The sequence below is a fragment of the Chaetodon auriga genome, chromosome 14 (assembly GCF_051107435.1).
Source record: "Chaetodon auriga isolate fChaAug3 chromosome 14, fChaAug3.hap1, whole genome shotgun sequence".
In the NCBI taxonomy this organism is placed as follows: Eukaryota; Metazoa; Chordata; class Actinopteri; order Chaetodontiformes; family Chaetodontidae; genus Chaetodon; species Chaetodon auriga.
In genome coordinates this window covers 14,265,369-14,288,436 of record NC_135087.1, presented here as the reverse complement: position 1 = coordinate 14,288,436, position 23,068 = coordinate 14,265,369, and the positions used below count along the sequence as shown (strand labels likewise).

The 23,068-nt window shown below is 45.6% G+C and overlaps 1 protein-coding gene across 6 annotated transcripts in view; it reads right to left on the bottom strand.

Moving 5' to 3' along the window:
• The window catches only part of esrrb (estrogen-related receptor beta), a 43,191-nt gene that overhangs the window by 5,333 nt on the left and 14,790 nt on the right, over positions 1 to 23,068 (bottom strand). For 4 of the 6 annotated variants that reach the window (XM_076748175.1, XM_076748173.1, XM_076748172.1 and 1 more), the window contains 4 exons: positions 20,087 to 20,496; positions 14,347 to 14,472; positions 8,299 to 8,409; positions 7,629 to 7,790 (listed from right to left, as the gene is read on the bottom strand). In XM_076748175.1, coding sequence (XP_076604290.1) covers positions 7,629 to 7,790; positions 8,299 to 8,409; positions 14,347 to 14,472; positions 20,087 to 20,483 — 796 coding nt within the window. In that variant the 5' untranslated portion in view covers positions 20,484 to 20,496. The remainder of the gene's footprint in view (positions 1 to 7,628; positions 7,791 to 8,298; positions 8,410 to 14,346; positions 14,473 to 20,086; positions 20,497 to 23,068) is intronic. The other 2 variants (XM_076748171.1, XM_076748174.1) reach the window with 1 other exon arrangement.

Sequence of the window (23,068 nt, the reverse complement as noted above, 5' to 3'; positions counted from 1 at the left end):
CCTATGCCCCACGTTTTCTCTTCAATATAAATGATCTCACCGGGGTGCAGCCACCAGCCTGATGTTTATCTCCACCTGCCAGGACACCGTGAACGCACACGCACGCATACACACATGAGAGAAGAACAAGAGTCATGATGAGGAAGCGTGAGAGAAAGTGAAAAAGAAACAGGACGGAGAGAGAGAGAGAGAGAGACAGACAGGGAGAGGAGAAGAAGAGCCAGGGAGAGTAGTACCTGAGTGTTCAATTTCCCTTATCGTGGTGATGACCACTGCAGAGGAAGAGCTGCAGGATACATTAATTAACAGATTGTGATCAGAATGTGAGGGCCTTCACATTTTGAAGGGGAATCAATAGTCAGTAGAATAGAGTGCTAACAGAAAGGTGCTGGCACCCGGCTGGACCGGTCAGAGGTCTGAAGAGCCCAAATTAGACCCAACAAAGCAAACTGCCGAAAGCACTCAAAACACTTGACTATTATCAGCGGAGGCAATAAGCCATATTTTGTAAAGGCATCTGCCATTACACATATCCAGACTGCATCTTCAAGTCTTTTGTTGTGTTATTTCCTTGTCTGCATACGTGGCCATTAAGTCGGACAGAATGTGGACTGGCCGGAGGGAAATTGTCATGCAAGCATGGACGCGGTCTTGATTGCCACATCAGGTTGGCATCGCAATCGCAGGCGAGGCTTTGTCTAGCCTTTTAATGCCAAGGAGGACTGAAGCGGAACTAAAGCGCTGCTCCCAATGTGACAGCCCGTGTGAAGGCCTTGTTCAGGGCTTGTTGGAGAGGCTTTAGAGTTGTTCTGATACAGCAGACACCTCTCAGCCATATGCACACATGCAGCCCAGCAGCCTACAATTACCTTTGACGCTAAAAGTCCTTGAATTTAATCCAGTGTTGTGAGATGGAGAGGTGGTGTTTTTCCCCTGCTCCATCCCCTCTCTTCAGGGCCTAAATTATCGCTCCAAATGGGATCTCGTGTCGTTGCCTCGCCTTTTTCCACTCAATTTAATCGAGTAATGAAGTGACTTCCCGACTCCGCAGGTCACACTGCGCTCCGGCCGCCGCACTCTGAAGGTGGCCCGGTTAAGTGCCGTCGGAGTGGGTGATTTCCTCTAATGAAATATCAATATTTACATCTTCATTTCCAGCCCACTGCCTTGGCGGGGTTTGACCAAACATGACACAATATTGACCAAAATCAGAGAGGCCTGTCTGCGCACTTGAAGGGCCTTTTCCACTCCACTGCTGAGTGCACCGGCAGATTTCTGCCTGAAAGTCTTTGTGGCAGGAATGCGGAGATAATAACAATGCCGAGTTTGTCTTTGTTCACTTTGACTTAAGCACCCTGCTCATATAGCGAACATACGTCTCAAAGGGATTTTCTCTTTCAGAATTACAAGATGTAAATCACGTTCAATTTAAAATCAGTTCTGCACACAAAGGAAGAAAAGTAAATATAGGTTACAATAAAATGACACGGCAGAGCGGCCCGGTGACCACCAACTTCATCAGCACACCATCATTCGTAGCTCAAAGGGTGAAAACAAGACTACTAAAGACCAACAACAGAAGCCAAAACCATCTCTCTCCCTTTATCTCCCAAAAGCCCAGGGCTGCGGGCAGGAGGGGGCAGCCCAAACCCACAGACGGCTGCTTCAAACCCCTCGCAGAGATTAATCAGAGCGCCGTTTCATCTGCCAGAGCACAGGACGGTCCTAAAATGAAATGCTGGAGATTTCTGTTGAGCTGGAGTTCATATTCTATTAATTTATTATTGTTTCCCTCTCCCCGAGGGCCATTAGCGCGGGTAATAAAAAGAGATGTAATTACGAGGCACGGTGGCCCCCTCCAGCTGCAGCCACCTCGTAACTCACCCTCAATCAGACAACAGAGCAGACAGAGGGAGGGAGAGGGAAGGGAAAAAAATGGCAAGAGAGAGGGAGAGAAATGGAGGATAAAAGAGAGGAGAAGATATGGGCCAGAGAGGAGAGAGATAAGGAGGAGAGAAAGAGAGCAGCAGCAGTGAGCGAAAGGGGACCGGAGCATGAGGGGGAAAGGAAGAAGGAGATAGAAAGAGGAAAGAGAGTAATTCTGGCTGGACAGCGGCTGATCTATCATGGCTAGCTATCAGAAGGACAAGCAGGCCCTGAAGACTTCTGCCCAGCGGCAATCTCACCTCAGCCAAGTCAAGTGCTCTCCGGGCTCCAGTTGGAGTAAAACTGCCCCTAACAGGACCCCAGGGGTTCAGCACGTCTTTTTTCGCTAACCTCAAACTGAGCTGAATGATCATGCTGCCATAAGCTTATTCTATATCAAAGCTTTTTTTTTTATTTTAGATGGGAGTTTAAAAAAAAAGAGGACAAGAGGAAAATTTATGCACCTCTGATTTGTATAGATTCCTCTGATCTGGCAGAGTGACATGTTACCGCGTAAGATGTATAACCAAAACAGGAATGAAGGGCAATTTTGAGCAGCTTCATAATGGTGTGTGTGTGCGTGTGTGTGTGTGTGCGTGTGTGTGTGCAGCTGCCGCCCATGATTCTTCTTTGAATTTACATGACAGCGTCAGGAGGGCCCAATCAATAGCAGCTTGGTAATAAATTGCTGTGCTTGACATTAATAATCTGACCTGAAGTTCAGCGACATGTACAACACAAACAGCTCAGTTTGCTGCCAGCCCATGCCCCCCCCCCCCCCCCGACACTGATTTGATGACACAAAGGCTGCTTTCATATTGGACAAAATCATGTCAATACAAACTAAATTGAAAAAGAGGTTGCTGACTGAAAATTAATCTTGTTTTTTTCAGCTCCGGCGCTCACTTTCAAGAGAGTCGGCTATCTGCCTTCTTTCAACGTGATAACCAGCCCATTATCCCATGGTAAGTAGCTGGGGAATGGGTGATTTGACCAGTAGCCTGTGAACGCTATGATCTTGAAGAACGTTAAATACAGTAATCCCCTTGTTTTAATCTGCACCCTATGACCTCCTGACCCCAGCAGAGGAGTCTTTAGCCCTCCCCAGGGCCCCACTGCCCAATACTGACGTTACATATATCTGTACAGCCCTAAAGAGCAGGACGAATCAGGCTTTAATCATTGCCGTAATTACACATAATTTATCTCCGCTGCCATCAAGCTACATTGCTTAATGAGGGATGGCGCTCTGCTGACGATCACTTAAAGGCACATCGGAGTATAAAATTTCCTGCAGAACGTTTTATGTCAAATATGATGCAAAATTCTACACAGCTGCTTGATCCCATCGCGGGATTTTCAACTTGGGGACAATATGAACAGTACACATGCATAATTGTGGTGCTGCATGTACCTGCTCATGTGTCACAGTAACTTAACAAAGCCCTCCCCCACCTGCCTGGCAGATGTCCCTTTCCTGGCCCTGCATACTCCTGACTGCCTGTCTGCCTCCAATACGCCCCCATCTCAATCTCCCTGCAGCTTTTCCGCCTTCCTCTTGCTCTCCTGCCTGGGTTCAGGCCTCAGCATCCACCTGATTGCTCAATCTATCTTTATCTCCTGTGTTGAAGCCTACGTCAGAGGGTAAATTGAATATACTAAGAGCTGTCTGTTGGTGTCTATATTTAATAAAGTGCACTGATGAGGTGCTGATTTATTGCCGGGCAGTATTCACACTCTATTACAAGGAGATTACGCAGCTTGAGTGGGATCAGGCGGGCAACACAGTAAGTAGATTTCACAATTTAATGGCAAAGAGAAAACAGGAGCCCGCAGGGGGCTGGAGGAGGGTGGGCTGACGGGTGGGTGGGTGGGTGGGTGATTATGGTGGAGGGTTGAGCTGACACAAACACGACAACATACAAGAGGCGCGATCTCTTTTTAACATCGCTGCCTCCATGCTAACAACAAACACGCCAGGCGGTTGTCTGTCAAATGTGGATCTGATGAGCTGCAATAAAGCAGACATGATGAATATTCCCAAAACACCCGTAATGAACAGAACAATGCAAACAAGATCATTTCATCACATTAATCTGGACTGAATCCAATAATGAAAAATGCAACAACAACATGAGGGGGTGTTTATTTTTTAAAGTAAGATTAAAAAATCTAAATGAATTTAAGACGTTAAAAACAAGCTCCCAACGCTCTTTGAATATTTCACATTCTAGGGTCGACATGCCGGAGCAAAAATATGTTTTATTGTGTAGGAGCAAAGCAGCAGCAGCAGCAGAGAGTCAATGTTTGCTTGGCCCTTCAGCCTTACGAGAATTCCCAGCTGAAAACACTCGGGCCTGGGAAGCTGGGATGGGAGCTGATAAACACAAAACAACGAGCAGCTCATGTATAAGCAGCATGCGTGGCTCTTTTTACATATGGACACATGGCATTCCCACTGCGGGTGGGAAAGGATGTGGGGTGGCATGAGGCCACGGGGGTCAAGCTGGTATCCCACCGGTTCTGAAGAAGGCGGGAATGCCAGGGTGGTAAACAGGTTCTGGTGTACTGAAGCTGTCAGTGCACTCACTTCTTCAAACCGGACAGAGTGAAACACAGCTTTTTACGGGATGGAAGGGGGCCAGAGGGGTGGACAGTGGACTGCTATGTGTGTCAAAGGTTGTTAGCACCTTAGGAGCAACAAGCCATCTGTCAGCATCCCCCTAACACTGCTCCTAATGACCCTACCCCCCTCAGGCAACAGCCGTGTTAGACTGTGCTTCATGGTGCTATTTGGAGCAGTGACACTCATGTCCAAAAGCTCCACAGTTATTATCAATTAATCAAAGGGAGATTCAGAATGAGGGCAAGGCTGCAAACCTGTGAAAAGGCTTTAGATATGTGACACCAGCCTTCAATATCTACCTCATTAAACTGAGGTAACGAGCGCACCTGCTCTGACTGATTAATGGTGTTCTTATTTCATCTAAAATCATAGAAAAAAACACTGCAAAAGCTGAAAAGTACTTCATGTATGCAAACTGATCTTTCATGCTATGCTAAATAGAGCCGGGATGACAAAGTTGACATTGGACCCTGTAAGGCAAAGATACCATCGACACTAATGATAGAGCTTTGATATCCTCCAATCGCCCTCCAATTAAAACTCAATAGGGCCACTCGATTCCACATTATGCCACTTTTGAAACGCATTTTCAAATGTTAGCTGAGAATAGGGGAAATTAAAATTCAATTGGGAGAAGGTAAGTGCCAATTTTCGTGACATTTAAATTGTTACATTTGGACTTTAGTTATTGGCCCATCTGTCAATGGCCTAATCAATGTGGTCTTCTTCATAATGAACTGTTAATCTTTTTAATTCCATTGCCTAAGGCTGCAAAAATCTATCAGAATGCAATCAGCAGTTTTCCCCCCCTGTTCCTTTCTTGTCCCGGAGCGGATGGAGGGAGAAATATTGTAGGAACCGAGCGTGGTAGGCTGCCCTGGGGTACCGTTGTTGCGTGGAGTGTTAGCGCATGGAGTCTCGCTCAACCAGTGAACCGTCTCTGATCAGGTTCAGCCATGTACAACTCAATTATGCAGCCATTTCATGGCCAGAGGACAACCACTGTCCTAATACAGACACCACCAAAGGGACAGACACAGACCAAGCACTCAGCTGAAGCGGAAGTCTTTATCCTGTCAAACTGTCTTTTTAATCTAAAAAGAATATGAGTGATTTTAAAAGAGAAGTTAAAGAATGACCAAACGTAAAGCGCAGGCACAAGTGTGAGCATTCACACAGAAGCAGATCAGAATAATCCACTTAAAGTCTACTCTCTCGCAGGTGCAGCACACAGTTTAGCGCATCCGTTCAGTTCCAGGTACTCGCTCGCAGTTGGAACAGACTCTCAGGCTTACTGCCTCAGGTTTTGGGTTAAATGATCATTATCGACGCATTTGGAATGACAAGTCCTCTGCCGCAATCTGTGGGGCAAATCCCATTAACATTATGAATCTATCCACTGTACAATACGTGTTAGTGTAATCTGATTAGCAGGGCTTCAACACTGTGACTCACAAAATCCGTGTTGGAGTGTACACATTAAAATGATGATGCACTCCAGGATACAAGTTAAAACCTTTAACAATTAGTTTATGTTAAATGGTGCGCTAAGAGATTGATTTATGGAGAAAAATCACAAATCTAAGTGTGGATCGCTGTATTAACTACACCTGCTTCAGGTTACTCAGAGGCCTCAGATGACATAACAGACGTGAAATAATCTCTCTTTTTCCACAGTAAAAGATAAAACAGATGACAGACACTCTTTCTATTGTATCTGTAGGTATGTGTGTCTTAGTGAGTGATGCCTCCATGCTTACACAATCCTCACTCAGCAGCCAGCGCAGGAATGTTGTCGTTTTGGTGCACGTCTGCGACGCCGGCGTAATTTTTGGGTCACAACGATGAGAGTGTGTTATCGGGTCAGTTGTGATCCAGTCCTGACTAAGCTCCTTGTTAAACTCTCAGTGTGCTGACCATGCAGGGCCCGTGGGGAGTGATCCAAACAGTTTAGACGTGTAAGGGGCCGGGGCTGAGGCCAGGGACTGAGAGCATATCCATCTCTAATCTCCTTACTATCAGATCTGTACCTGATTAATACCCCTCCTTCTGAGAAGTACTCTAATACCTTTTCAGTACAAAATGCACCAGCCTGAGGTCAGGTGGAGTCCACTTCACTTCACCGAAAATAAATGAAGCTTTTTAGCCCATGAATTAGGAATGAAATTCATCTTCTGAATTAACTGATATGACACAAAGCATGCACACACTTGTATGTATGTGTGTGCGAGGTAGACTGTGTGTGTGTGTGTGTGTGTGTGTGTGTGTGTGTGTGTGTGTGTGCGTCAGAGCTGTTGTGATGTCGCACCGTTTCCTGCATGCTGACAGCTCCGTGCCTGTCCCAGTCACGCTGATGAGAAGAAGAGGTTATGGAGGTGCCGCTGAGGGACACATTCATTTAGTGTCTTACCCCTCCATGCCTACAGCACTGTAATGTTATAGAGTTATGGGGGTCAAGCTCAAGATCAAGGAGAATCTGCCTCGGTTGCAAAAAAAGAGCGGCCAAACAATGTGTTCTCTGTCAAAATCAGAGGAAAACTCTTGAAGGAAGCAAAATCTCTGCTGACGTGAGGTGCTGTATCCTTAATTCAACAGCCCCTTATAACCTAACACCTCGTCTATCAGAATGCCTATGGGGCAAGGAAAAAACATGATTATGCCCATCAATAATTCAACGTATGTGTGCTTGTGTGCATTCGCGTGTGCATATACGTGTGTGTCTGCGTGTCATTTGACGTCTTGTTTGATTGGGAAGGGCTCCAACTTTGTTCTAAATCTCCCTTGTGATTACAACATACATTGGCACCGGGTCTGCGTCCTGTTCTCCATTCAACGCAGGGTTTTTGGATGCACTCTATTGATTTGTTTCTTGCAGAGCTATGTCCATTTTGCACGCCCTCCATCCTCTACATACCCGGGGGCTGTACGAGCTACTGTCATTAATTATCATTTGTGCACGCGCATGTTTGTTCGTGCAGAGAGCGTGTGAGACAGGAGACAAGAGGAAAATAAACCTGGCTTTAAAATAAGACTGAGAAGACAGGGTAAAAAGATGAAAAGATAATTTGTTTCATACCTGGGATGTGCTTGGCCCAGCCGATGATGACCACCAGCTCGCGGTCGGCCAGGTCGCACAGCGTGGTGAGAGCCTTGATGTCGCTCTCCGGCATGGTGGGGTCAGGCATGGCATAGATCTTCTCTGGCTCCGCCACCAACAGGTGAGACACTATCTTTGTGACTGAGGATAGAGGAGGAAGGGGGGGAGGGGGGAAGTCAAAGCAAAAGAGAGGTCAAAGGTCATATCACTGCAAAGCTCAGACACAGAGATGCACCGCGCTGACAAACATTGGACATTGGTGAAATTGTATCACACGGCAGACTGGTGGTGTGGCTTGTTTCTTTCTCTTTGTCATTATGCAAACTAATGGATGGAGCTTGAATTTGTGTGAGTGAAATGAAGCCACTGAAAGCTCTCATCCCTACAGAACGCATGCGAGTGGAGCGAAACGTGTGCAAAACTGTGAGTGTCCTCGAGCACTCTGCCGTTGTTTAATATCGTTCATCTGTTCAAAGACTTATCACATTTCAGCTCTGACCAGAACAACACCTGACCTATATTTCTGACCAATGAACTCTCAGCTGTCCAAATATGGGAGAGACAGCTTTACCAGTTTTACCTGCTTGTTGGCCTGGCAGAGGAGGGGCGGCGAAGGAGGACAACGGGTTAGTGACGGGGGAGTACTCACGAGGCTTTTTGGTGGGAGGGGGGAGCGTCAAGCCCAGGTACGGGTTGTTTTCTGAGTCCAACCTCCGCTTGTACTTCTGTCTGCCCCCTCGGACGCGGTCCAGACGCACCCCTGGGTTACAAACGACAGGAGGGACATGAGATGAGGAGTGTATTTTTTCCGAACTAGATTTTAAGGGATATCAAATACATGAGAATCAACTAGGTCAAAAAAAAAAAAAAAAAAACAGCTGTAGAGATTCACAAAGGAACTCCTCCATCTATTAGATTAGAACCAAAATGTGGCACAGTGATCAGAAATTACGCCCTAACATATTAGATGATGTGTAAAAGCAGTGCTGGTGTCTATCTGCAGAGTGGCATAAGTGTGTGTGTTTGTGTGTGTGAGCATGCACTCCTGTGTAGATGTGTGTGTGTGGATGTGTCAGAGGCACGGCTGCCTTCCCATATGTGGTCCATGCCTGGCTGGTCTACTGTGACACAGCTGAGCCCAGAGCAGGTCTAAACATATGAATATTTAACGCAGGGTCAATGATCTCACAGACTGGCCCTCTAATTATTTAGCTTTTGGGGTGAGGCAGACTGCATACTAATTAGCTGCAAGCTTCATGCCTCTTTGCTTGTGTGTGTGTGGGTGTGTGTGTGTGTGTGTGGCTCAGGTGTGTGCTCTTCGGTATCCAGAAAAAGACACTTAACCAACCTACAAGCAATGACATAGTCCCACATACACTGTACAAAACATCCGCTGTCATACTGCAGATAGGTATTGCTTTCCCATAAAAGACCCTTATTTCACCCCTCTTTCACCGGAGTCGCACTGAGGCCTTATCACCCCCAGCCACAGCGAGGGGGCCAGGTTGCACACTGATACTGTAAATGTCAAGCCCGCCTCATCATAACATAAGTTATTTATTATCTCATTATTTGATAAGAATGTTTCCATTTGGATGTCTTTTCTATTCTATTAATTTTGAACATAGTTAAAATATTTCATCTATGCTGTTCTATTTATTTGATACCACCGGGCAGGTACTTGGTTATTTAATGCAATTGTATGCAAACATTTATATCCCGCATCCCCATATTTGGCCCTGTGTGTCACTGTTACCGTGCAGCCTAAATATTTCTGATATCTTAATCCTGTCAAGAGGGAGAATCCCTTCAATTTACCTTGTATGCATAATGTAACCCCCCCTCCCCAAACAAATTTAATACTAAAGGGCGGATGAGAGAAGGCTCAGTGAAATGCTTGCGGTAGAGGAGGAGTTAATTTGTCAGCCGGCCGCGTCCTCTGAGCGAACAACACCCACAGCCAGAGCACTTCCTTGATGATTTCATCACTTTATAACAGGGAGGACGGTGTCAAACCTGGGCATTGTGTGGCCACTGCAAATGAGCCTAATACAATTTGCCCATCAGCGAGTGCTCTTGGAGGGGATGAGTTTGGATGTGTCCCATGCATGGTGATTGGAGGTCGCTCGGTGAACGGTGAGGAGGCGGCGGGGGGGGGGGGGGGGGGTCAGATGATGTAAGATAGAGGCCTTCATTTAACAAAGAGGAATCCAACAGTGGATTTATGCAAAATATCGTCTTGATTTTCTGCACTTATCTTACATGGCCAAAGCCCCTCCCCCTCAAAGTGTACAGAGGAGGGGTCCAGTAAACTGTATCATCATGTAACTGTAGAATAGAGATTTCTTCTACTTATATAAATGATTTGATTCCCTAGAAACACAAATCTGATTAGGATTGTCTTTCAATTTCCTGACACTGACAACCCACTAACCTAATTACCCCCAATTCCCAACAGAGCCTCATCCTTCCCAGCAAGCACCGGGGAATCATCCGATGGCAACTACCTGTACTTTACACACACGCACACACACACACACATACACACACACACCATGACAATTTCATTTTTATGTGCAACATATAAAGAAAGAGTTTTTTTCTATGAAGGTGTCTTGAGAATAGTTTTCAGACACCATCCACTTGCTGCTCGGGATGAAGTGCTTAAAAACTTTCTCCCCGTTCAGCTCAGACGGTACGGCTGCGACTGTAGGGATGGAAAATTCCTCTCATTGTCACCCGTGATGTCACCCCTTTCTACGGTTTCTTCCGGCTCTCCCAATGAGCTCGGCCGCTGCCAGGTGGCTGCGTTTCCGCTCTCCGTGATCCTCTCTGCCGGTTGAGTCATGTGGCTGTGTCAGCCAGCATAAAGCCAGCGATGAAGGTAGATGGGTGCCTCTTTTAATTAGAACAGTCCTGACCATAATTAACAGATGCTGACAGGAATTAAAGCTTGGCACTAACCTGTCTCATTTTACTGTCCAACAGGGCCAGATACAGGCAGAGAGGAAGAGAGAGTGATTAAGAGCAGCTAGACGGATTCGTTCACTCATGCTGTCGGGCACTATGGCCAAGACTTCATAGGGGCCTTTGTGAGTTCATATGTCCCTTTGGTGGCACCCGAAGCTTTAAGTGGTCTGACTCTGATCGGTCTGTTGTGCTCCCTCCAAAGTAAACAGTAGGTGTGTTATAACTGTGTGAAGAGAGCCGAGCACCACCTCATCCAAAGTCATCTCACTGTTTTATTGCCCACTACACAGTGCAGCAAGGGTAGCAGTGGGTGAGCTCGGGTATCATCTCTTCAAAGCGGGGTGCAGGGGGAGAGGGCTTTTGGCCAAGGCGGCTGGCATTTGTGCACGGATTAGCGCAGGCCTCAGGGTGGGGGCTGGGGCCAGCTGACCTAGGGCTCTTCTTTCTCTCCAAAAACAATAATAATCCCCTTCAGAGCACACTCCTACAAAAGGGCCTGTCTTCACTCACTTTGTGTAGCCGGCCATGGTAGGGGCCCTTATTTTGAGTCTCTCACCTGTTCTGGGTGTCTCTCCCTGGGGAAAGTGTCAGGATGTCTGGGATGGTTGGCAATGCCAAGGGGGGCTTAGGCGGACCCTATTTTAGCTGGGAAAATCAGAAGGCCACATGGCAAGGCATGGTGAACCTTGCCTTTCAAGGAAGCCGCCCTGCTAAACTGCCGTCAGCACTATTTCAAAGCGCCCCTGTTGCCAGCTTTGCATACTTGTAAGTGTGTTGCAGCATTTTTAATCGCGAGTGGTGATGAGCGAGGGTAGCGGAAAAATTGTCACGCATTGCCCCCCCTCCTCATCTGCTGACCCCAGGAGCTGACACTCTGGTCACATAGTCCATTTTCAGGTTAGCTACAATGTCCCTTGTGAGCTGACATTCCTACTTGTACGGCTAATTGAAAAGAATAAATGGTACTAAAACTACACTTTAGATCGCTCTGAAGTACAGTAAAAACATTTTAAGTGTGGTTTGCCTCAGTAAAAGCTTCTTTATTTCTCCTGCCATCACTACATCTCAGGACTTACTAGTACAATCGTCCTGCAACACACGTGGTCATTTGCATGTCTAGGATTTCAGGGACCGTACATGTGAGTGGCGTGTGGTTTGTGTGTATGTTCTGTATGTGACTATGATGGGGCTATTGTGGGATGTGGTTGTTCTTTGCATGCCAGTGTGCTGAACAATGAGAGGTGTATTGTATATCAGCGCAGACACACGTTGCTGCTTCGTGCAGCCAACGCTTATGACCGTCACACTGTCCTCTTACTGCAAGACAGGTTACTTTCCACCTTAACACATGGCACCGTTACACAGTGAGGACAGTGGAAAAAGACAAAAGCTATTGTCTTTGGTCAACGCTGCTGATGTGCAGATAAAAACATACATAGCTTCACAGAAATAAAGCTTTTTTTTTGCACTGGCGCGTGCATGGAAGAGGAATCTGTGTCTCAGCGAGCGAGGGAGAGAGGAAGACTGTGCAGAGAGCAACTGCCACTGAATGATGTCAATGTAATCTCTCAATAGTATCTTGTCTTCTCTCCTGCTCTAAGCTCTGATCCGTTTCCATTGATCAGAGGAAAAACCTGTTGCCCCTGACATTTGATTCTTCTATTGATCACTTCCTCCTTTATACAGTCAAGGGAAAGTACAGCGACTCAACATGGGGTTTAGGCAGGTCTCCTGTAATCAGACTGCTGATCTTCAAAGACCGTTTTCCTTACGCCTCTTACCACACTTTGAGATACGAAGGGTCTGATTGTAGCTTTTGTGCTACGAATTTTACTATTGAGAGTATAAATACTGTATCTACCCTGAATTTCCTCAGAAGATGTCCAATAGTGTTATTCTTACAGACGCAATGATAGTTTTAATCTTCTGTTTCATTGGGGGGCAGCACTGTACTTTGTAGGAGCTGTAAAGTTATAATTAGGTGATTTTCCATTGAGACACAATGTGACCTTTCTGCAGTAATGAAAGTAAGTGGCAACCTCAGTCACATGAGCAGTGGCCATCTCCACACCCCGGGCCTGAGTGTGGCGTTGAGCCGACGGCTTCATAGAGCTTACAGTGGACACAGACCATGTGCTTCTCTTTCCATTTGGTCTTGGTGACACTTTAAAGTGCTGGGCGCAAAACGCACCTCGTGTCTCTCTGTTAATCAGGATGAAGGTGTTTAAAAGTCTTTATTGTGACAGATATCAGTTATTCGGGACAATAGCTGCAGTATGGCGATGACAGCCGCTATGTAAAGGAGGAGGGTCATTCTTATTCTGGGAATGTGCTGAATACACAGAAATGTGCATTAGAATCTCGGGCTTAGTCGAAGTCTGCATATTTGAGTTTTACACTCTTTTTACTCTGACCTGACACTGGTCATTCATTTATAGCCACGGCTACATATTTTTGTAGTCTCTTATTCTCCAAGATGATATATTGGCATAAATTTTTCATCAGATAGTAATGCGATTACTCTGTCTTTCTGGCACTGAGGCTTTATCTGGCTGCAAGCAGTTCAGGGGATTCTGTTACTGTGTGGGGATCCATACAGGCTGTGACTCTGGCTTCAGGTGGCAACTGGATATATACAGTATGGATCCATAAATCCCACTCTCCAATGAATAATGGGAGGAATAATGGTGGGATATATATTTATACTGAGCAGCGTTTGACAGAGAACTTAAAAGTGGAAGTTTTTACAGAATTTCATTTATCAAAGCTCCTATCTAGCAGAGCATTTATACCGCTGTATAACCAAAAGGGACTTTGCACAACACAAGTGCTACCTGACCCATACTCATCAGCACTTGAGGAAAACACGTTTCCTCATAGAGTCCCTGAGCTACTCCCAGAGGAGGCTTGAATAAATATAACACCGCCTCTTCACCCCCAAGCCACATATCTTTCATTATTCATTTAATCTGGCCTTTTTCGAGCACCCAACAAGTGAGTAAGAGAGAGGCAGGTGACAACTCATCCACTAATGCACTGGGGTAAGGGAGAAGGGATAGGTGTCTCCCCCGGAAGAGCAGCCAAGCCTCGGGGTCTCAGGGGACTCAGTCAGTGGCGATGTGGGGAGGGGGGGAGAAACTCGGCCAGACAAATCCATCGGAAGCATGTTTAATTGTCACTGAATTCCCTGCTGGCATGACTTTATAAAACCATCCACAGGAAGAGAGCTGAGATGTTCGGAAAACATTTAGTGGATCAATATGCCTGGGAGAGCTGAGACTGTGCCGAGTGTGTGCTCAGGGACCCGGCCTGAGCCTTTCCAGGCGGAATACTGTTACATTTCTATTACTCAGACAGCAGAATCAACGTATTCAGCATATTTCTGTCCCCAGCTCAACTGCACATTATTTACTGCTGTGTAGCTAGGAGGGGGGGTGGGGGGTGGGGGGCTGGGAACTCTTGTCTAGGCCAGCCACTTGTACTGTATACATCTCTCGCTCCGGGCTGGTAGATGAAAAATAGCGTGGGACTCATTGCTAAAGCAGTGTGAGACTTAACAAAACAACTCACGAGAACTGGCGTGTGATGCTGTTATATCCCACTGACAGCTCCTGTGGCAGATCAGTGCTGCTTTCTTTATTTGCACGAATGTTACTTGAAAGTTACGAACCAAAATGCGTACAGTATGTGTATGTGCTGGTGCAAGAATAATAAAAAATGTTCTTACTCTTCTTACCTTCTTTGAGCATCCCCACTTTGAGGCATTTCATGAAGCGACAAGCCTGACATGATTTGCGTCTCCGTTTTGTGATCTCACACTCATTTGTGGCAGGACAGCTGTATTCTATGTTACCTGAGGAGAAGCAGAATAAGACCAGGGTTATCCAACACAAAATTCTAACTACATTACACTTTAAAACAAAATGCTGGTGCATATTCACATATTGGGTAGAATATGAGGTGCAGACATGTTAGCAGGGACTTCACAGTAAATTGGGTGCTGCCTCTCATGTGTTGTGTGCTTTCTGTGCTATCAGACGTCTATAATAAATCATATTTTGCCATCCAGGCATGGGCACTTGTTAATCACATGATTCCTATAGAATCCATTTCTGTGGCGTGCAGGTGGTTCAGGTGTTCCCCAAGGAGTACAGAACCTTCCAGCACTGAGGGCCAGGGCAGGAGGAGAAGCTGGGGTAAGAGGTAAAGGGTGGAGGGTGGAGGTAAAGCTACAATGGTCCTTGAGGACCCATCAGTAGACGCCACCCTGGTCCAACACTAAATTGGCCTCATTAATTCTGCACGTGTCCCCTCCGGGCCCTGGGCGAGGGCCGTGTCCCCCTGCGCTCAGAGGGGCCTGCCACTGACTCAATAGCAGGCTAGAGAGTCAGACATGCTGCCCCTGACCACTTTACATAATACTCCCGCAGACCCAAACCTGTTGTTACCACTGTTGCCATTGTTGACTATTTACATAGCGCACAGGCAAGAGGCCTTATGCATTATTCAACTGCAGCGTCTGATTCCAGGACAGAGCAATGAAAAAGAGTTTCATTGCTGCACAATAAAAGAGCTGGTTGTGCTCTACTCTAGCATTAGCAAAAGAAAGGGCAGGATATATGAGGCAGTTCCTCCGCTTCTGTCTGATTCCCTACATTTTACTGTATTCAGGGCTTTTCAATAAAGGGTTTCAAGATAATGGTCACCTCAGCCTAGGAGTTTGAATCATCCTCGTTTTGAAGCTTTCAGCTTTAAAGATTTTGACATTGCTATTTTTCTAAAACTTTTCTTTTAACCTGGGGTTTATGCCTTTGTCGGCGTAGTGAAATAAATTGTTGAGTGGTAAAATCGAATTTAATCATTAGAATTACCTCAATATCTTTGCCCCATCCGCTAAAATACATGCAAGTGAACAATATGTCAGCAAATATGCTTTCTGTTGAAAGAATCCCTTTAAGAGATGAAGCGTTTTTACTGGCAGACAGAAATCCACACAGACACATTAGGATTGCATCCCAGCACCCTGTGGCTGCTCCACAGCTCTGACCCTCACTCCACGTTTCTGTACAGAGAAACAGAAAGCTGTGTAATATTCAACTGGCGTTCCTCCACTAGCCCTCTTACATCCTTTGACAACTTATGCAATTATGTTAACATTATTGGACAGATCAAGTGGAGGGTCCCAAGATGTTATAAATAATTAGAAATTCCTCCTTATATCTGGGTTAGAAATCATTATGCTAATTCTCCTCATCTCTTTGGGATTGGGGTAAATAAAGGTGTGAGGGAAGCGGCTGATGAGCTCTGATTGTCTTTCCTCCGTCTGTTTTCTCTGTTGTCATAGCAGAACCAGACCATAATAATCCTATCCATTTCCCATACGCTGGGAGGAGGCAATCAGTGCCACCCTGCGCTGGAATCAATTCATGGAGGTCTTTCTGGTTTGCATTCCTGTTATACACTAACCAATCAGCAAATTGGGAGGGAAAGCACTAAATACAGAAAAGCATGGGCTTTGATTGAACGCCTGATCAAATCTTCTCACTTCGTTCGCTTGTGCGTGCTCTGCTGCAGGTTCGTTTGCACGGCCCCACCCGTCCCAGTTGACCCCGTGTGTCCCTGAGGACACTCTGTTTATGGGGGTTTGTTTCTCTCGTCCTCCCCTCCCTTCCCCTCCTAAGGGGTGCCTGGGACACGTGCACAAAGCACACCTGGTGGCTAACTAAGACACTTAGCCCTTTGATATCACACACTCCAGAAACAAAAACAAACATACGCTGACACACTGCTGCGTCCACCTGTCCTGTCAAGCCCTCTGTGCGTCTGATGTGCTGTCAAAGGGGGCTTCCCATAGTTCAATGCAGGGAGAGGGGTGGATTAACTAATTTTTCATCTCCACATTTGGTTTATATTTAGGAGAGGGGGGTATGTCAGTATCAGTATACGTACAGTGCAGCAGGTCACACTTCAAAACATCCCTAACTCCACCTAACTGATGTAGAAAAATATCCAAGAAATGTTAACATTAAAGGCAAAATCCATGATCCAAATGGAACCACCACCAAAAATGATTGATTTTAGGTTTTTTTAAAACACATACACAAACGAGAAAACAGCTAAATTTAAGTAATTTTAACATTTTCTATTGACTTGATTTATACTCTATGCAAAATATACCTGGAATTTGTGTGGTTAATCAGATTAGATTAAAGTTTTGAATGTATCCGTGACATAAAAGCATAATTACACATGTAGATGTTTATGCATTCCTCTTTTTATCTTGAAAATGTTAGGCATTTGAACTATAGGATACTCCTGTTATCTTTATATCTATGACGTCTTTCTTGTCTTTATGTGCATGAATGACATTGTTTGGAGCTGTTAGCTTGTCTCTGCCTTGATGTAAATGAACTGTCTGGCATAAAATAAACTGAAATTAACTGGATTTAACTGACTTCGTGACAAGATAAGTGGGTATAAGAAAACAGAGTGGTTTAACTGAGCCTGAACAGCAGTCAAACAAACTGCCACATAAGCACTGATTTAAATAGGAATTTCTGGTTACAGTAGAGAAAATCATTGACTTAAAAGAGGCACACTTACTAAACGTTTTAAGTAACCTTGTCGTTCAGAGATGATGCCTGGAAATCCTGGCTGCTGCAGTAACAGTATGACCAGTTTCACTTTGAGAAATGAAGCATACTGGCGGGAACCCCTTTAACCCGAGGGCCATGCTCGGGTTTATCTGTCTTTGGAGAGGTTATGGTATGGTTACCAATAACATTACAGAGTGAAGGGAGAAGAAAAAGATTTCCCTCCTTCTTCTCTTGATAAGTATCTGTCTCAATCTATTTTATGGCTTTTCAGGACCCATGCCAGGGCACAGAGGGGAAAGTCAGGTCTTGTAAGTAAATTACAGTAAAATGGCAGGTATTTCTCATCAAAATCTAAACTGACTTTTACAGGCTTACTGTCAAGGTCTATTACTTCATATAAAAGAGGGCCACTGAGTTCAGTTGGTTTTCAAGCAATTTTACACTTGGGTTCAAAATGGGAAGAAAACACGGTTCAATAAGAGATTTATGTTTTTGATTGGTGGGGCACGTGAGGTGCAGGAATGGGGGGATGATTAGGAGGCAATGAGAACAGGGGTATTTCTGGGATGGATGGAGATCCAGGTTGACATTAATTTGGGCCTGGCCTTGACTAATGTAACTATCTCCACGTAGGAGTTCAAGGGGCTTCTCAGTGGATGAATAGGTGACAGAAGATGGATTTTCCATCCGCGTTTGTTGAAAAGGTAAGGGCATCAGCTGAGGAACGGGAGGGCCAGAGCGGGAAGTGAACCAAAGAAAGCGCCTTTCTCAGTGAGCAAATATCTACATTTGTACACAAAGTCAAAATATCTTCAATTTAAGTACATTTAAGGGTTATATATTAATATGTTTGAAAACAAGTACAAATTTCCTATCAAGAAATAGCGGCTGTGTCGCAAAAAAAAAAAATAAAAATACACAAGGTGAGCACAAGGTGATAAAGAAACTGTCATGTACATGGTTAACATTAACTTAGCATGTTGTTTGCCCTAAGTGCTATAGAACAATGTGATAAAGGGCTGGAAAAGACAGCTCCTTTGTTTTCCTCTCATTAGAGAGGGCCGTCTCACACTCCACCCTTGACTGCCTCATTATTCCTTTAATTAATCAGTTCTCATCAACGGCACCCTCTCATTCTTTCAAGGGCTCTACATCCCGCTATTTACTGCCTCCATTTTCCTCCAGCCATCCTGCATGCCTTTCTTTTATCATTTCAGAAGGATTTCACCTCCCCCAAAAAATGTCCCTGCGTCCTCCTGCCTTCTCTGCCTGGGACCCCTGTCTGATTATTATGCCATTAAGCCTCTCCTCCTCTCCTCTGAAAGAGCAGCAGGGTCCCTCTCCAATCTAAAGAAGTCCTGGGTTTTTTTCCCCTCCTTTCCCTGAAATTACCCGGCGACGCGTGCCTGAGTTTCTAATTGGCATGCCCGTCCCTGGAGACGGCCCCCTCCCTTCTTCCTAATGAAAAGCCTCGGCCTTAATTACACTTTCCAAACGCTGATTGTTATTGACAAAACTCCTGTGGCTCGGACAAACGACGGCAGATTAGCTCCATTACAGGCAGCCTTCCAAGAAGAGAAAGAGAGGGATTTCAAATCGACAATACAAAGTGAGGGGTGGAAAAAGAGGGGCTTTCAATTTTTTTCCATGTACCTTTCTCTTAATTGTTTGGGCCATTGCTCCACTTAAGACGTCTCTTTCTTCCCCGATGCCTACTTTTCTGTTCCATTGTGTTGCCGTCAGTGTACTTTTAGTCAGGGGACAAAAGCCCAGTTATGTTACTTGAGAGAAAATGTTCATCTTTTGTCAATAGACAGGATTGCTGATGGCAGCATGGGTAAACAGGAGGATTTGGCCTAATGCTTTTGTTTGCCTGCAAAAGGTACATAGACTGTCTAAAGCTGATAGGGCTGTAAGGTCCAAAATCAACACCTATCATCCAGACAGACGGCCTGCTCGCCACATAAAGCCTGCAATCAGTAGCTGATGAAAACGTATTGAAAGCAGTGGATAAAAGATGTCAGACTCATTTAGTTTAAGTATCAAATTCCTAGTTTTCTGCAACTCTTACTCATCTCATTTCACCGTACTCCAACCATTTGGCTCGTTTTACCTATTTTGTTGAGTTTTTCCACCGCATGTATTGCACTACTAAGCCGGCAGAGCTTAGATCTGCGCAGCTGTGCTTGTTGTGCAGATTCTTTTTTTTTCCAGGCTCAACAATATCTCCGTCTTCCTGATTAATCTGGAGCAGAGCGCACAGTTTCACAGTGGGGGGCCTTTCATTGCCTCTCTAATGAGAAGCTGTGATACATCATGCCTTGCAGATAGCCAATCGCACCCTAGTCCCCAGGTACGCGTGTGCACACACACACACACAAAACAGGGCAGGAAAAATAAAGCACGCTCTCTGAGCCCCCCAAGGCATCTGGGCAAACAGCCCCTCCACTCCACCAAATCTGACCTCTGAGTGATGATGTCATGTCCAGCACACACCACCAACCATGACACATGATGTAGTCATACCTACACTACTGATCTGTCCCAGGTGGAAATATTCTTCTAGTTTGCATTTTTGAAAACCCCCAACATTTTTAAAATGCACATTTATTTGATAATCAGTAAATAAGTCTGCATGTTTTTTTTTTTTTTACGCAGGTTGCTGGTCTCAGGAGGTAGATAAAACATCTTCCACACTCCAGTGATTTTTTTTTACATAGTAAATCGTTTGGACTGCGGATGATTCAGTGTTGTTGTGAGGCCAAAGGTATCTTGTATGGGGGGTGTTTTTATGTCTGGTGATGCGGCGTCATGGGATGAAATAACTTGTGTCGGGTGATTGTCAGGGGGGAGGTGAGAGGAGAAAAATACCTTGTATTGTCCTTTTAAAAAAGGCTTTGCACGCCTCACAAGAGGCCACCCCATAGTGATACCCCGAGGCTATATCTCCACAGACCAGGCACAGCCTCTTGGGGAGGGAGTTCAACATGTATTCGCACTTTATGGACGAGTCCTCCATGATGGTGCTGGAGCAGTCGTCATAGCGCTTGCGGCAGGTGCCGGCACCGAGCCCGCTGGGGGTGAACATAGGTGGAGAGTCCAGGCCGTTGGAGTGGCTGTTCATGGCGCTGACATAGCCACCACTGGCGTCTGAGTTGCCACTGGGGCTGTGGTGGCTGACCGTGTCGATGACCGAGGAGGGACTGGATGGCTCCGTCTTGATGTAGGACCCACAACTGGAAGGTAGGTGCCGGTCATCAGCGGCCATTCTATTCAGCAGCCTGGGGAGAGGGTTGGTGGGACAGGGAGGAGGAGGAGAAGAGGTAGATGATTAGCAGAGGTCTTCAGAGAGTAGAAATGAATTTCATCACCAGTGGAGTGACATAAACGTCTAAACAGCAAAATACTCAATTAAATACAAAATTATATGTTTCCAGATTGAATAAAATACAGCTTTTGTTGGACACAGTTTAACTGCTCTTCTGCAGATGATGAACATTAAGTGAAAAAAAAAAACATGTTTCTGAACATAAACATGCAATTTCTATATATGGAACAGGAGGCAGCAAAGATGGGACACATTGAGGGGGTCTCATGTGGTCACTGTGCTTTTGGTAAGGCATCTGTTGACTACATTTTTATAGAGTCCCACCCTCACACCCTCTGAGCTGCTATTGGCCGGGGGCTTCACACCCACTGCCCAAAGATTGATGCCCACAAACGTCCTGAACACAGCAAAATAAAAAACACAGGCAGAGGGCAGAGACCACCGCGCGGTTCTAGTGGGTCATAAGTAACGATTGAGAGGGATTTCTGTATTGTTTGAGTTGACTCATTGTTTTTTGGGAAAATCCTCGTGCGTTTAAGTCTTTCCAATTGCCTGTTCTCTCTAGCACCATGTTTCCTAACCTTCCCTACAAACCAGTGAACCAGAGGGAGGATCTTAAGTGCTTCATTAGCCACACACCACGGCAGCTGAGAAAGCGCTTCGGCGTACAAATACACACAACTGCAACACGCACGTCCACACAGGGGTGCACACGTGTCCACGCAGCACGCACACACAACAGAGAGAGAGAGAGAGAGAGAGAGAGAGAGAGAGAGAGAGAGAGAGAGAGAGAGACAGCACTCAAATAACTGAACTGAACACACAGGCGCACACACACACACACAAACAGAGCACATCGAGTCGGGAGCATCTCCATAGTTTAGAGCGCAGAGTGGACCTTGGCTTGTCTCCTTGAGTCAGCAGTCAACCAAAGGAAACATGATGGCAAGATATTGACTTTTTCACTGTCTGCCTAATAACTGTATCTTGGAGTACATGCAACACGATGCTGTAACGTGTGCCGACTGAAGTGCAGCCTTTCGGCTGTGGCCACAAAATACACTCTGAAGCCTTCCTTGCTGATATAAATCTATTTCAGTCCCGCTCTATAACCTTTAACTTGAAATTGCACTGAGAGAACAACGGGGGAGAAAACGTAGCCTGGAAACGGTCGAATCATTTTTTGGTCTGTAAAATGGAGTAAACGAAAGCGGGAGAGGAGATGGATAACTCAGTGTATTGGGGATGCAGTGTAGACATAGTGACCTCTCAGGGTCAAGGCGAGGTCACACACTTACATACACACACACCCCTTTGCATTAGGTACCACGGAAGGGGTGAAAGGTCACCTGCACTTGCCTGCATTAACAAAATTGAGCCTTGCATGGCTTATGCAAATGCAGACACCGGGCTCCTTGTGAGTGGCAGCTAGACAGACCAAGTTGTGCCTTAGCACATTAGTTCCATTAGCATATTGCCAACTAATGGTAATGTTTACATATTTGACATGTCAGTTTACCATCAGCATGGAGAGCATTCCCTACTGGGCTCTATCTGCCTGATTGGACAACTGCTGTCTGTCTCAGAGTGCTTCAGAGGAAACAGGAAATGAGAGGCCTCCGCCGTGTCCCCTACCGGTCGGCCGGACCGCCTCCTGCTCTCTGAGGCTGATTTAATTGTGAGGGTGGGTGACGGAGGGGTTCAGGCCCAGGGGTCAGTGGGTCAACCTTATTTTCTCACCCTGGCTTCCAGGGCCCGTGGAGATGGGGGTCAGCGTGTCAAATTAAATCTCATTCCCAGGTTTCCCTCCCTGCTGTCATGTATATTCATCGGAGCTCCAGGTGCCTACCACTTCTGGAAATTCACAAAAAGGTTAACTGCTAAAATAAATAATAAAAAATGCCCCCTGTTAAAACCGTTGACCTTGTGGAATAAGCCCTTTGCCTGAGCACTCCTGGAATCCTTGCAATATAAAGCCTTCGCAATATAAAGCTGATACACAACTACCACTGCGCTTGAGAAAATACCGTCCAATTTACTGTATTTCTCCAGCCGACTTTTAATTCAAATAATGCAAAAAATACATTTCATATAACTGATGCTAGGCTTTGGGATGGTTATTCAGATTTGCTGTTTTAAAAATGATCCACTTGTACTCTTAAATGTCCTTGCAGACAGAAATTGAAAAAGTGAATCCACTTCCTGCCTTTCTGAAATAGAACTTGCCGCTCTTGATAATGAATGCAGATTGCATCCCCATAAATTAACGCACGGCTCTGTGTTCATCTGCTTTATGTTCTCTGTTTCAGATGGATATGTGCACCTGTGTGCTAGGGCACCTGCACTTGGCTTATTAAAGGCTATATATTAAAACGCAGGAGCACAAGATGGCTCCATTTAGCTTTTATTTCACAAATTCAGAGTAAGCTTAACCCCGGTTCAAAGGCCATCTTCAGGGTGACACTTAGCATAATTGCATAAGTGTCTTAACTGTTTCCCCTCCAGCTCAATGTGGTCATTTATAA